Raw genomic sequence first — 14,573 nt, 5'->3', positions numbered from 1 at the left:
GCTGGTCAATCTAGCTGGTCAGTCGAGCTGGTCAGTCTAGCTGGTCAGTCTAGCTGGTCGGTCTAGCTGTATGGAGAAGGTCCTGCTCTGTCTTATTTTTTGGTCAGTCTAGCTGGTCAGTCCAGCTGGTCAGTCTAGCTGGTCGGTCTAGCTGGTCAGTCTAGCTGTGTGGAGGAGAAGGTGCTTTTTGTTCTTATTTTTGTGTGTGTGTTGTGTGTGTGTGTGTGTGTGTGTGTGTGTGTGTGTGTGTGTGTGTGTGTGTGTGTGTGTGTGCGTGCGTGCGTGCGTGCGTGCGTGCGTGTGTGTGTGACACCTACCGGAGATGACAGAGTCATTCCAGCGGTCAGGGTCGTTGTAGAATTCATCTAGACGTCTGTTCTCCTTGTTCTCATCTGATTCCTTCTCTCTCTCCTTCTCTCTCTCCATCCCTCCGGTTGGGACTTTCTCCACGCTGGCTGTACGCGACAGACGACTGTCGTATCGAAGCTTCGGAGAAGAGCTCATTTCCTTCGGTTGGAAACTTGAGGACGACAGAGCAGATAAACTCAGCAAAAAAAAGAAACGTCCTCTCACTGTCAATTGCGTTAATTTTCAGCATACTTAACATGTGTAAATATTTGTATGAACATAACAAGATTCAACAACTGAAACATGAACTGAACAAGTTCCACAGATGTGACTAACAGAAATTGAATAATGTGTCACTGAACAAAGGGGGGGGGTCAAAATCAAAAGTAACAGTCAGTATCTGGTGTGGCCACCAACTGCATTAAGTACTGCAGTGCATCTCCTCCTCATGGACTGCACCAGGTTTGCCAGTTCTTGCTGTGAGATGTTACCCCACTCTTCCACCAGGCACCTGCAAGTTCCCAGACATTTCTGGGGGGAATGGCTCTAGCCCTCCGATCCAACAGGTCCCAGACATTTCTGGGGGGAATGGCCCTAGCCCTCGCCCTCCAATCCAACAGGTCCCAGACGTGCTCATTGGGATTGAGATTTGAGCTCTTCGCTGGCCATGGCAGAACACTGACATTCCCGTCTTGCAGGAAATCGCGCACAGAACGAGCAGTATGACTGGTGGCATTGTCATGCTGGAGGGTCATGTTAGGATGAGCCTGCAGGAAGGGTACCACATGAGGGAGCAGGATGTCTTCCTGTAACGCACAGCGTTGAGATTGCCTGCAATGACAACAAGCTCAGTCCGATGAGGCTGTGACACACCGCTCCAGACCATGACGGACCCTCCACCTCCAAATCGGTCCCACTCCAGAGTAGAGGCCTCGGTATAACACTGATTCCTTTGACGATAAACGCGAATCCGACCACCACTCCTGGTGAGACAAAACCGCAACTCGTCAGTGAAAAGCACTTTTTGCCATTCCTGTCTAGTACAGCGACGGTGGGTTTGTGCCCATAGGGGACGTTGTTACCGGTGATGTCTGGTGAGGACCAGCCTTACAACAGGCCTTCAAGCCCTCAGTCCACCCTCTCTCAGCCTATTGCGGACAGTCTGAGCTGAGCACTGATGGGGTGATTGTGCGTTCCTGGTGTAACTTGTGCAATTGTTGTTGCCATCCTGTACCTGTCCTGCAGGTGTGATGTTCGGATATACCGATCCTGTGCAGGTGTTGTTACACGTGGTTGCCACTGCGAGGATGATCAGCTGTCCATCCTGTCTCCATGTAGCGCTGTCTTAGGCGTCTCACAGTACGGACATTTCAATTTATTGCCCTGGCCAAATCTGCAGTCCTCATGTCTCCTTGCAGCATGCCAAAGGCACGTTCACCCAGATGAGCAGGGACCCTGGGCATCTTTCTTTTGGTGTTTTTCAGAGTCAGTAGAAAGGACTCTTTAGGACTCCTTTAAGTTTTCATAATTATGAACTTAATTGCCTACCGTCTGTAAGCTGTTAGTGTCTTAATGACCGTTCCACAGGTGCATGTTCATTAATTGTTTGTGGTTCATTGACCAAGCATGGGAAACAGTGTTTTAACCCTTTAAAATGAAGATCTGTGAAGATATTTGTATTTTAACAAATTATCTTTGAAAGACAGAGTCCTGAAAAAGGGATGTTTATTTTTTTGCTGAGTTCAAATAAAAGAGGGAATTTATCTGATAACTGGGGTGCTAGCAACAATCCCCGACCGTTGTGTCCTCACATTCCTCTACCTGTCCTGTCTGTGTTTGGTAATTGATTGATTGATTGGTGTCCTAGCTGTGCTGTCTGTGTTTGGTAATTGATTGATTGATTTGTGTCCTAGCTGTGCTGTCTGTGTTTGGTAATTGATTGATTGATTGGTGTCCTAGCTGTGCTGTCTGTGTTTGGTAATTGATTGATTGATTTGTGCCCTAGCTGTGCTGTCTGTGTTTGGTAATTGATTGATTGATGTGTGTCCTACCTGTGCTGTCTGTGTTTGGTGGCCAGGGCCCGATGTAGCTCCTCTATAATACAGCTGGGGGGCGGTGGGGGTCGCAGTGCCCCCAGGTGAGGGGAACCGGTAGGGGTGGAGATCCGTCCTCGCAGCAAAGAACCCTGGGTAGTCCTGGGCAAAGTGAAGTTCCTGGGTAGAGTGGCTGGAGACTTCTTCCTCTCTAGGTTAGGATCCGACTTAGGGAAGGGGTGAGGACCTGTAGTGAGGGGAAGCATAATGGTAATATTAGTTAACGTAATGGTGAACGTTCTGGGTAGAGTGGCTGGAGATCTCTCCCTCTCTCTAGGTTAGGACAATAATATCATGTTAATGTTAATATATCCGCAATGGTGATGTTCCTGGGTGAACTTCCTCACAGGATATGGTGAGGATGTGTTATCAGACGTAGTGTTACTTATAAGATATAAGGTCAGAGAGTTTCTAAACCCAGAGGCGCAACATCGCAAAACTTCCGGGAAGACATGCGAAAAACACCAAACAAACCAGGCCCGGGTTAAGAGAAGTGAAACCTAAAGGCGCAACCTAAATCCCAGCCAAGTCGTTGAACATGGTATTACTCCAACCTCGTGGAACTGACATGTTTTCATGTTCCTCAAAAACAACTTTATATCGAAGGAGTGCCTTTGATTTGACGGCACGTGCGCAGTTCGACGCAAGACGACCCTTAGACCCGAGGAAAGGACAAAGGGTGGTCAGAATTTATTTTGGAGATGCAGTTTCTGCCTGTCTCTGTACGGTACTGTCTTTGATACTATGATGGTCTGTGACAGTTTCTGCCTGTCTCTGTACGGTACTGTCTTTGATACTATGATGGTCTGTGACAGTTTCTGCCTGTCTCTGTACGGTACTGTCTTTGATACTATGATGGTCTGTGACAGTTTTTGCCTGTCTCTGTACGGTACTGTCTTTGAAACTATAATGGCCCCTGTCATCCCAAGTGTGACGTCTAGTTCACTGACCGTATCGGAACCTTTTTTTTAAATTCCTAAGCCTGTAGGTCAGGACCTAAAATGACACACCCAAATCTGACTGCCTGTAGCTCAGGACCTGAAGCAAGGATATGCATTTTCATGGTACCATTGGAAAGGAAACACTTTGAAGTTTATGGAAATGTGAAAAGGCTTTTTATTTATTTTTTATTTCACCTTTTTTCAACCAGGTAGGCCAGTTGAGAACTAGTTCTGCGACCTGGTCAAAATAGAAAAAAGCAGTGCAACACAAGCAACACAGAGTTACACATGGGATAAACAAACACAATATACAAATCTATATACAGTGTGTGCAAATTAAGTAAGATTAGGGAGGTAAGGCAATAAATAGGCCATAGTGGCGAAATAATTACAATTCAGCAATTTAACACTGGAGATGTGCAGAAGATGAATGTGCAAGTAGAGATACTAGGGTGCAAAGGAGAAAAAAATATATATGGGGATGAGGTAGTTGGGTGGGCTATTTACAGATGCAATGATCGGTAAACTGCTCTGACAGCTGATGCTTAAAGTTAGAGAGGGAGATATGAGACTCCAGCTTCAGTGATTTTTGCAATTCGTTCCAGTCATTGGCAGCAGAGAACTGGAAGGAAAGGCAGCCAAAGGAGAAGTTGGTTTGAGGGTAACCAGTGAAATATACGTGCTGGAGTGTGTGCTACGGGTGGGTGCTGCTATGGTGACCAGTGAGCTGCTTTACCTAGCAAAGATTAATAGATGACCTGGAGCCAGTGGGTTTGGCGACGAATATGAAGCGAGGGCCTGCCAAAGACAGCATACAGGTCGCAGTGGTGGGTAGTATATGTGGCTTTGATGACAAAACGGATGGGACTGTGATAGACTACATGCAATTTGCTGAGTAGAGTGTTGGAGGATATTTTGTAAATGACATCGCCGAAGTCAAGAATCGATAGGATAGTCAGTTTTACGAAGGTATGTTTGGCAGCATGAGTGAAGGATGCTTTGTTTGCGAAATAGGAAGCCGATTCTAGATTTAATTTTGGATTGGAGATGCTTAATATGAGTCTGGAAGGAGAGTTAACAGTCTAACCAGACACCTAAGTATATATAGTTGTCCACATATTCTAAGTCAGAACGGTCCAGAGTAGTGATGCTGGTCGGGCGGGCAGTTGCGGGCAGCGATCGGTTGAAGAGGAAGCATTTTGTTTTTCTAGCACTTACGAACAGTTGGAGGCCACGGAAGGAGAGTTGTATGGCATTGAAGCTCGTCTGGAGGTTAGTTAACACAGTGTCCAAAGAAGGGCCAGAAGTATACAGAATTGTGTCGTCTGCTTAGAGGTGGATCAGAGAATCACCAGCAGCAAGAGCGACATCATTTATATATACAGAGAAGAGAGTCGGCCCGAGAATTGAACCCTGAGGCACCCCCATAGACACTGCCAGAGGTCCGGACAACAGGCCCTCCGATTGGACACACTGAACTCTATCTGAGAAGTAGCTGGTGAACCAGGCGAGGCAGTCATTTGAGAAACCAAGGCTGTTGAGTCTGCCAATAAAAATGCGGTGATTGACAGAGTCTAAAGCCTTGGCCAGGTTGATGAATGCGGCTGCACAGTATTGTCTTTTATCAATGGCGGTTATGATATCGTTTAGGACCGTGAGAGTGGCTGAGGTGCACCCATGACCAGCTCGGAAACCAGATTGCATAGCGGAGAAGGTATGGTGGGATTCGAAATGGTCAGTGATCTGTTTGTTAACTTGGCTGTCGAAGACTTTAGAAAGGCAGGGTAAGATAGATATAGGTCTGTCTCAGTTTGGGTCTAGAGTGTCACCCCGTACGAAGAAGGGGAAGACCGCGGCAGCTTTCCAATCTTTAGGGATCTCAGACAATACGAAAGAGAGGATGAATAGGCTAGTAATCGGGGCTGCAACAATTGCAGCGGATAATTTTAGAAAGAGAGGGTCCAGATTGTCTTGCCCAGCTGATTTGTAGGGGTCAAGATTTTGCCGCTCTTTTAGAACATCAGCTATCTGGATTTGGGTGAAGGAGAAATGGAGAGGCTTGGGCAAGTTGCTGTGGGTGATGCAGAGCTGTTTGGGTAGGGGTAGCCAGGTGGAAAGCATGGCCAGGCGTAGAAAAATGCTTATTGAAATTCTCGATTATCGTAGATTTATCGTTGGTGACAGTGTTACCTAGCCTCAGTGCAGTGGGCAGCTGGGAGGAGGTGCTCTTATTCTCCATGGACTTCACAGTGTCCCAGAACTTTTGGAGTTTGTGCTACAGGATGCAAATTTATTTATGAAAAAGCTAGCCTTTGCTTTATGAAAAAGCTAGCCTTTGCTTTCCTAACTGCCTGTGTATATTTGTTCCTAACTTCCCTGAAAAGTTACATATCGCAGGGGCTATTCGATGCTAATGCAGAACGCCACAGGATGTTTTTGTGCTGGTCAAGGGCAGTCAGCTCTGGAGAGAACCAAGGGCTATATCTGTTCCTGGTTCTAACTTTTTTGAATGGGGCATGCTTATTTAATATGGTGAAGAAAGCACTTTTAAAGAATAACCAGGCATCCTCTACTGACGGAATGAGGTAGCCTAGTGGTTAGAGCGCTGGACTAGTAACCGGAAGGTTGCGAGTTCAAACCCCCGAGCTGACAAGGTACAAATCTGTCGTTCTGCCCCTGAACAGGCAGTTAACCCACTGTTCCCAGGCCGTCATTGAAAATAAGAATATGTTCTTAACTGACTTGCCTGGTTAAATAAAGGTAAAAAAAAATAATATCCTTCCTGGATGCCCCAGCAAGGTCAATTAAAAAGGCCTGCTCGCTGAAGTGTTTTAGGGAGCGTTTGACAGTGATGAGGGGTGGTCGTTTGACCACGGACGCAGGCAATGAGGCAGTGATTGCTGAGATCCTGGTCTAAGACAGCAGAGGTGTATTTTGGTCAGGATGATACTGTATCTATGAGGATGCCCGTGTTTACAGATTTTGGGTTGTACCGTGGTAGGTTCCATGATAATTTGTGTGAAATTGAGGGCATCCAGTTTAGATTGTAGGACAGCCGTGGTGTTAAGCATATCCCAGTTTAGGCCACCTAACAGTTCAAACTCTGAAGATAAATGGGGGGCAATTAATTCACATATGGTGTCCAGGGCACAGCTGGGGGCTGAGGGGGGTCTATAACAAGCGGCAACAGTGAGAGACTTATTTCTGGAAAGGTGTATTTTTAAAAGTAGAAGCTTAAACTGTTTGGGCACAGACCTGGATAGTATGACAGAACTCTGCAGGCTATCTCTGCAGTAGATTGCAACTCCACCCCCTTTGGCAGTTCTATCTTGTCGGAAAATGTAGTTGGGGATGGACATTTCTGAATATTTGGTGGCCTTCCTAAGCCAGGATTCAGACACAGCAAGGACATCAGGGTTGGCAGAGTGTGCTAAAGCAATGAATAAAACAAACACAGGAAGGAGGCTTCTGATGTTAACATGCATGAAACCAAGGCTTTTACGGTTACGGAAGTCAACAAATGATAGCCCCTGGGGAATAGGAGTGGAACTGGGGGCTACAGGGCCTGGGTTAACCTCTACATCACCAGAGGAGGAGTAGGATGAGGGTACGGCTAAAGGCTATAAGAACTGGTCGTCTAGTGCGTTGGGGACAGATAGTAAAAGGAGCAGATTTCTGGGCGTGGTAGAATAGATTCAAGGCATAATGTACAGACAGGGATATGGTAGGATGAGAGTACAGTGGAGGTAAATCTTGGCGTTGAGAGACGTTGAGAGAGGTTTCATCTCTGGAGGTACAAGTTAAGCCAGGTGAGGTCTCTGCATGTGTGTGGGGTGGGACGAAAGAGCTGTCTAAGGCATTTTGAGCAGGACTGAGGGCTCTACAGTGAAATAAAACAGTAAAAACTAGCCAAGACAGCAGTAGACTAGACATATTGAGAGACATAAAGCAATCACAGGAGAGCTAAGACAACAACGGGTAAATGGCGATGAATGGGCAGAGCGGGTCAGTTAGGTACATACAGGACCTGAGTTAGAGGCTGGGGCCGACAGGTAAATAAAATGAGGTACCGTGTTATTGAAACAGTCCAGGGGGCATCAGCTCTGTAGCCGAGTGATCATAGAGTCAAAAGAGCAGCAATAGGTGAGTCAGGGTGCTGTTCGGTAGTCACTACTACACTAGGTGAGTCAGGGTGCTGTTCGGTAGTCACTACTACGCTAGGTGAGTCAGGGTGCTGTTCGGTAGTCACTACTACGCTAGGTGAGTCAGGGTGCTGTTCGGTAGTCACTACTACGCTAGGTGAGTCAGGGTGCTGTTCGGTAGTCACTACTACGCTAGGTGAGTCAGGGTGCTGTTCGGTAGTCACTACTACGCTAGGCGAGCAGGGGACACAGCGTTCAGAAAAGCTAGCGGGCCGGGGACATCGTAACAGAATAGCCTGTTGAGACGTTCACGTCGGCAGTCCAGTCGTGATGGATCGGCGGGGCTCCGTGTCGACAATAAATTGTCCAGGCCAAGTGGCAAAGGAGATATGGTAGCCCTAGAAGTAGTGGTATATTAACCTAATTCAAGGCTAGCTCAAGGCTGGCTGAATGTCGTAGAATATAACACAATAGATCTGGTAAAAGATAATACAAAGTAAAACCCGCCGTTCTGTATTTTTTTGTACCATCATCTTTGAAATGCAAGAGAAAGGCCGTAATGTATTATTCCAGCCCAAGTTCATTTTAGATTTTTGCCACTAGACGGCATCAGTGTACGTGCAAAGTGTTAGACACATCCAATGAACCATTGCATTTCTGTTCAAAATGTTGTATCAAGACTGCCCAAATGTGTCTAATTTGTTTATGAATAACTTTTCATGTTCAAAATTGTGCACTCTCCTCAAACAATAGCATGGTATTCTTTTACTGTAATAGCTACTGTTAATTGGACAGTGCAGTTAAATTAATACGAATTTAAGCTTTCTGACCATATCAGATATGTCTATGTCCTGGGAAATGTTCTTGTTACTTACAACCTCAGGCTATTCGCATTAGCCAACGTTAGCTCAACCATCCCGTGGAAGGGACACCGATCCCGAAGAAGTTTAAACTGCCCAGCCTGGACAGCTAGCTGTATGAGCCTGGTTAGAGTTAGTAAGCTAGCAGGCTAGTTGGAGTTAGCTAGCTGTATGAGGCTGGCTTGAGTTAGCTAACATGCAAACAGGCCAGTAACAGAGGCTGGTTATAGTTAGCTAACATGATAACAGACCAGAAACAGGGGCTAGGGGCTGATTTGGGACTCACCCTCTAGGCTGCCCAGCCTGGTAAGTAGTTTGGGTAGGTTGGGGTGTGGGAGGTCCCATGGGGGGTCCATGGGGTGAGGTGTCTCCTGCCCCCCTCCTGTCTCAGCCTGTACCAGAAAGCTTTCCACACAGGGCTCACAGAGGGAAGTGTCCTCCTCCCCTCCGTCCTCACTCTGGTCCGCCACTGTCAAAGTGTCTTCTGTCAGATCAACAGCTGAAACAAACAAAATCAACAACAGCAAAAAACATTGAAATACACAGTTAGTTCAGGACAGGACAGTTTTCTAACTATTTGATCCTGCTTGATCAGGTTACCTGTGTTACTGTGGGTTACTGTGGGTTACCTGGGTTACTGTGTGTTACTGTGGGTTACCTTGGTTACTGTGTGTTACTGTGGGTTACCTGTGTTACTGTGTGTTACTGTGGGTCACCTGTGTTACTGTGTGTTACTGTGTGTTACCTGGGTTACTGTGGGTTACTGTGGGTTACCTGGGTTACTGTGTGTTACTGTGGGTTACCGTGGGTTACTCAAATCAAATCAAATCAAATCAAATTTATTTATATAGCCCTTCGTACATCAGCTGATATCTCAAAGTGCTGTACAGAAACCCAGCCTAAAACCCCAAACAGCAAGCAATGCAGGTGTAGAAGCACGGTGGCTAGGAAAAACTCCCTAGAAAGGCCAAAACCTAGGAAGAAACCTAGAGAGGAACCAGGCTACTGTGGGTTACTGTGGGTTACCTGGGCTACCGTGTGTTACTGTGGGTTACCTGGGTTACTGTCAGAACCCATTCTGTCCCTATGCGTCCCAAAGGGCACCCTATTCCCGATATGGTGAACTAATTTTAACCAGGGCCGGGCATATAGGGACTAGGGGTACCGGTACAGAGTCAATGTGGAGGCTATATACAGGGGGTACCGGTACAGAGTCAATGTGGAGGCTATATACAGGGTGTTACGGTACAGAGTCAATGTGGAGGCTATATACAGGGTGTACCGGTACAGAGTCAATGTGGAGACTGTATACAGGGGTACCGGTACAGAGTCAATGTGGAGGCTATATACAGGGGGTACCGGTACAGAGTCAATGTGGAGGCTATATACAGGGGGTACCGGTACAGAGTCAATGTGGAGGCTATATACAGGGGGTACCGGTACAGAGTCAATGTGGAGGCTATATACAGGTGGTACCGGTACAGAGTCAATGTGGAGGCTATATACAGGTGGTACCGGTACAGAGTCAATGTGGAGGCTATATACAGGTGGTACCGGTACAGAGTCAATGTGGAGGCTATATACAGGGGGGTACTGGTACAGAGTCAATGTGGAGACTATATACAGGGGGTACCGATACAGAGTCAATGTGGAGACTATATACAGGGGGGACCGGTACAGAGTCAATGTGGAGACTATATACAGGGGGGACCGGTACAGAGTCAATGTGGAGGCTATATACAGGGGGTACCGGTACAGAGTCAATGTGGAGACTATATACAGGGGACCAGGTACAGAGTCAATGTGGAGGCTATATACAGGGGTACCGGTACAGAGTCAATGTGGAGACTATATACAGGGGGACCGGTACAGAGTCAATGTGGAGACTATATACAGGGGGGACCGGTACAGAGTCAATGTGGAGGCTATATACAGGGGGTACCGGTACAGAGTCAATGTGGAGACTATATACAGGGGGTACCGGTACAGAGTCAATGTGGAGGCTATATACAGGGGCTACAGGTACAGAGTCAATGTGGAGGCTATATACAGGGGGTACCGGTACAGAGTCAATGTGGAGGCTATATACAGGGGGTACCGGTACAGAGTCAATGTGGAGGCTATATACAGGGGGTACCGGTACAGAGTCAATGTGGAGGCTATATACAGGGGGTACCGGTACAGAGTCAATGTGGAGACTGTATACAGGGGGTACCGGTACAGAGTCAATGTGGAGGCTATATACAGGGGTACCGGTACAGAGTCAATGTGGAGGCTATATACAGGTGGTACCGGTACAGAGTCAATGTGGAGGCTATATACAGGGGTACCGGTACAGAGTCAATGTGGAGGCTATATACAGGTGGTACCGGTACAGAGTCAATGTGGAGGCTATATACAGGTGGTACCGGTACAGAGTCAATGTGGAGGCTATATACAGGTGGTACCGGTACAGAGTCAATGTGGAGGCTATATACAGGGGGGTACTGGTACAGAGTCAATGTGGAGACTATATACAGGGGTACCGGTACAGAGTCAATGTGGAGACTATATACAGGGGGACCGGTACAGAGTCAATGTGGAGACTATATACAGGGGGACCGGTACAGAGTCAATGTGGAGGCTATATACAGGGGGTACCGGTACAGAGTCAATGTGGAGACTATATACAGGGGGACCGGTACAGAGTCAATGTGGAGGCTATATACAGGGGTACCGGTACAGAGTCAATGTGGAGACTATGTACAGGGGGACCGGTACAGAGTCAATGTGGAGACTATATACAGGGGGACCGGTACAGAGTCAATGTGGAGGCTATATACAGGGGGTACCGGTACAGAGTCAATGTGGAGACTATATACATGGGGTACCGGTACAGAGTCAATGTGGAGGCTATATACAGGGGCTACAGGTACAGAGTCAATGTGGAGGCTATATACAGGGGGTACCGGTACAGAGTCAATGTGGAGGCTATATACAGGGGGTACCGGTACAGAGTCAATGTGGAGGCTATATACAGGGGGTACCGGTACAGAGTCAATGTGGAGGCTATATACAGGGGGTACCGGTACAGAGTCAATGTGGAGGCTATATACAGGTGGTACCGGTACAGAGTCAATGTGGAGGCTATATACAGGGGGTACCGGTACAAAGTCAATGTGGAAGCTATATACAGGTGGTACCGGTACAGAGTCAATGTGGAGGCTATATACAGGGGGTACCGGTAAAGAGTCAATGTGGAGGCTATATACAGGGGGTACCGGTACAGAGTCAATGTGGAGACTATATACAGGTGGTACCGGTACAGAGTCAATGTGGAGGCTATATACAGGGGGTACGGTACAGAGTCAATGTGGAGACTATATACAGGGGGTACCGGTACAGAGTCAATGTGGAGGCTATATACAGGGGGTACCGGTACAGAGTCAATGTGGAGGCTATATACAGGGGGTACCGGTACAGAGTCAATGTGGAGGCTATATACAGGTGGTACCGGTACAGAGTCAATGTGGAGGCTATATACAGGGGGTACCGGTACAAAGTCAATGTGGAGGCTATATACAGGGTGTTACGGTACAGAGTCAAAGTGGAGGCTATATACAGGGGGTACCGGTACAGAGTCAATGTGGAGGCTATATACAGGGGGTACTGGTACAGAGTCAATGTGGAGGCTATATACAGGGGGTACCGGTACAGAGTCAATGTGGAGGCTATATACAGGGGTACCGGTACAGAGTCAATGTGGAGGCTATATACAGGGGGTACCGGTACAGAGTCAATGTGGAGGCTATATACAGGGGGTACCGGTACAGAGTCAATGTGGAGGCTATATACAGGGTGTTACGGTACAGAGTCAAAGTGGAGGCTGTATACAGGGGCTACCCTTACAGAGTCAATGTGCGGGGGCACCGGTATCGAGGTAATTGAGGTAATATGTACATGTAGGCAAAGTTATTAATGTGACTATGCATAGATAATAACAGAGAGTAGCAGCAGTGTAGAGGGGGGGGGGGGATGCAAATAGTCTGTGTAGCCATTTGACTAGATGTCCAGGAGTCTTATGGCTTGGGGGTAAAAGCTGTTTAGAAGCCTCTTGGACCTAGATTTGAAGCTCCGGTACTGCTTGCCGTGCGGTAGCAGAGAGAAGAGTCTATGACTAGGGTGGCTGGAGTCTTTGACAATATTTAGGGCCTTCCTCTGACACTGCCTGGTATAGATGTCCTGGATGGCAGGAAGCTTGGCCCTGGTGATGTACATGTCAAATGTGTATTAAAATGTGTATGTAAAATGTATGTATATGTAGCAGAAAAGCTGTAAAACCCCAAGAAGAGATGTCCTCCGAATGGGGGGGGGGGGTTAATAACAATAAATAAATAGTCAGTCAGCCTCAATTTACCCACAATGCATCACAGATTTGATGCTCTCTGATACGCTAAAACTCTAGAGATTAGAGGTCAGGGTTCAGAGGTCATAGGTCCTACCTGTAGATGGGTTGTCTTCATCGCTGACCAGGTACTCTGAGGTGGTTGCCAGGGGCGCCAAAGGCTCCTCCTCCTCTCTCTCCTCTGCGTCAGATTGGCTGGGAGTGTCAGGGTCTTCTAACCCCCCACACGCCTCACAAAACTCTACACACACACACACAGACACACACACACACACATGTGCGCATGCACAAACATACACACACACAGGGACAGAAGGCATCATTACATACATGGAATTAATATGTTATTTTATTGTAATGGGTTGGCCTGTGCACCTGTGCACCTGTGCAACTGTGTGTGCGTGTGTGCGTGCGTACCTGGTTCAATCCCCTCTAGGCCCCTATTGGCCAGTTCATCCCGGGTCCGCTCTAAAGCTGAAACACACAGCGCAACGGCCAGGGTTGTGGGTTCGATTCCCACTGGGGTCACATACCAAAAAGGAAGGAAGTCATGTGGAGACCTGAGGCTCTGTCAAATGATCAAAGGGAAGTGCCTCTCTCACCTGTGGAGTTCTGTTGGATCTTGCCGTTCCTCTTTTTCCTCCATTTCCAGGGTTTAAAGATCTGTCCCAGACTGGCCAATTTACTGTTCCTCCTGACGGGAGGGGTCAGCACACCCGACACCACACCCTCTGGAGCGCCTGAACCCCGCTGATGTTCCATCACTAGGAGGAGAGGAGATGAGAGGAGCAGAGAGGAGAGCAGAGGAGAGGGGAGGGGAGGGGAGGGGAGGGGAGGGGAGGGGAGGAGAGGAGAGGAGATGAGAGGAGCAGAGAGGAGAGGAGAGGAGAGGAGAGGAGAGGAGAGAGGAGAGGAGAGGAGAGGAGAGGAGAGGAGAGGAGAGGAGAGTTCTGAGTTAACAACACAGCATACAACACAGATTAACCCAGAGGAATGACAGCGAAATATGTGTCTGTAGTATGGAGTCAACGGCATAATTAATTATGGTTTAATTGCAGATATAAGGAAACACCCATTGGTCACCCATTGGTCAGTTCCCGGTGTTAAGAGACTGATGGTTTCTGGACACAGATGATTTGATTACATGGCAGGATAGAATAATTAACATTGGCAATTAACAGAACAGTAACACACTGACAGTAGAATGGAGACTATACACACTGACAGTAGAATGGAGACTGTACACACTGACAGTAGACTGGAGAATGGAGACTGTACACACTGACAGTAGAATGGAGAATGGAGACTGTACACACTGACAGTAGAATGGAGAATGGAGACTGTACACACTGACAGTAGAATGGAGACTATACACACTGACAGTAGAATGGAGACTGTACACACTGACAGTAGACTGGAGACTATACACACTGACAGTAGAATGGAGACTATACACACTGACAGTAGAATGGAGACTGTACACACTGACCGTAGAATGGATACTGTACACACTGACAGGAGACTGGAGACTATACACACTGACAGTAGAATGGAGACTATACATACTGACAGTAGACTGGAGACTATACACACTGACAGTAGAATGGAGACTATACACACTGACAGGAGACTGGAGACTATACACACTGACAGTAGAATGGAGACTGTACACACTGACAGTAGACTGGAGACTATACACACTGACAGTAGACTGGAGACTATACACACTGACAGTAGAATGGAGACTATACATACTGACAGTAGAATGGAGACTATACACACTGACAGGAGACTGGAGACTATAC

The 14,573-nt window shown here is 47.4% G+C and overlaps 1 protein-coding gene across 1 annotated transcript in view; it reads right to left on the bottom strand.

The window, feature by feature from the left end:
• The window catches only part of LOC115126900 (phosphatase and actin regulator 3-like), a 115,263-nt gene extending 101,733 nt beyond the window's left edge, over positions 1 to 13,530 (bottom strand). The window contains exons 1-6 of the mRNA XM_065004733.1: positions 13,371 to 13,530; positions 13,186 to 13,242; positions 12,866 to 13,009; positions 8,671 to 8,883; positions 2,400 to 2,628; positions 318 to 520 (exon numbers count right to left, since the gene is read on the bottom strand). Coding sequence (XP_064860805.1) covers positions 318 to 520; positions 2,400 to 2,628; positions 8,671 to 8,883; positions 12,866 to 13,009; positions 13,186 to 13,242; positions 13,371 to 13,530 — 1,006 coding nt within the window. The remainder of the gene's footprint in view (positions 1 to 317; positions 521 to 2,399; positions 2,629 to 8,670; positions 8,884 to 12,865; positions 13,010 to 13,185; positions 13,243 to 13,370) is intronic.
• Between the last annotated feature and the right edge of the window lie 1,043 nt (positions 13,531 to 14,573).

This window comes from Oncorhynchus nerka, linkage group LG2 (assembly GCF_034236695.1).
Source record: "Oncorhynchus nerka isolate Pitt River linkage group LG2, Oner_Uvic_2.0, whole genome shotgun sequence".
NCBI lineage: Eukaryota > Metazoa > Chordata > Actinopteri > Salmoniformes > Salmonidae > Oncorhynchus > Oncorhynchus nerka.
This window is presented reverse-complemented; position numbering and strand designations above follow the sequence as displayed.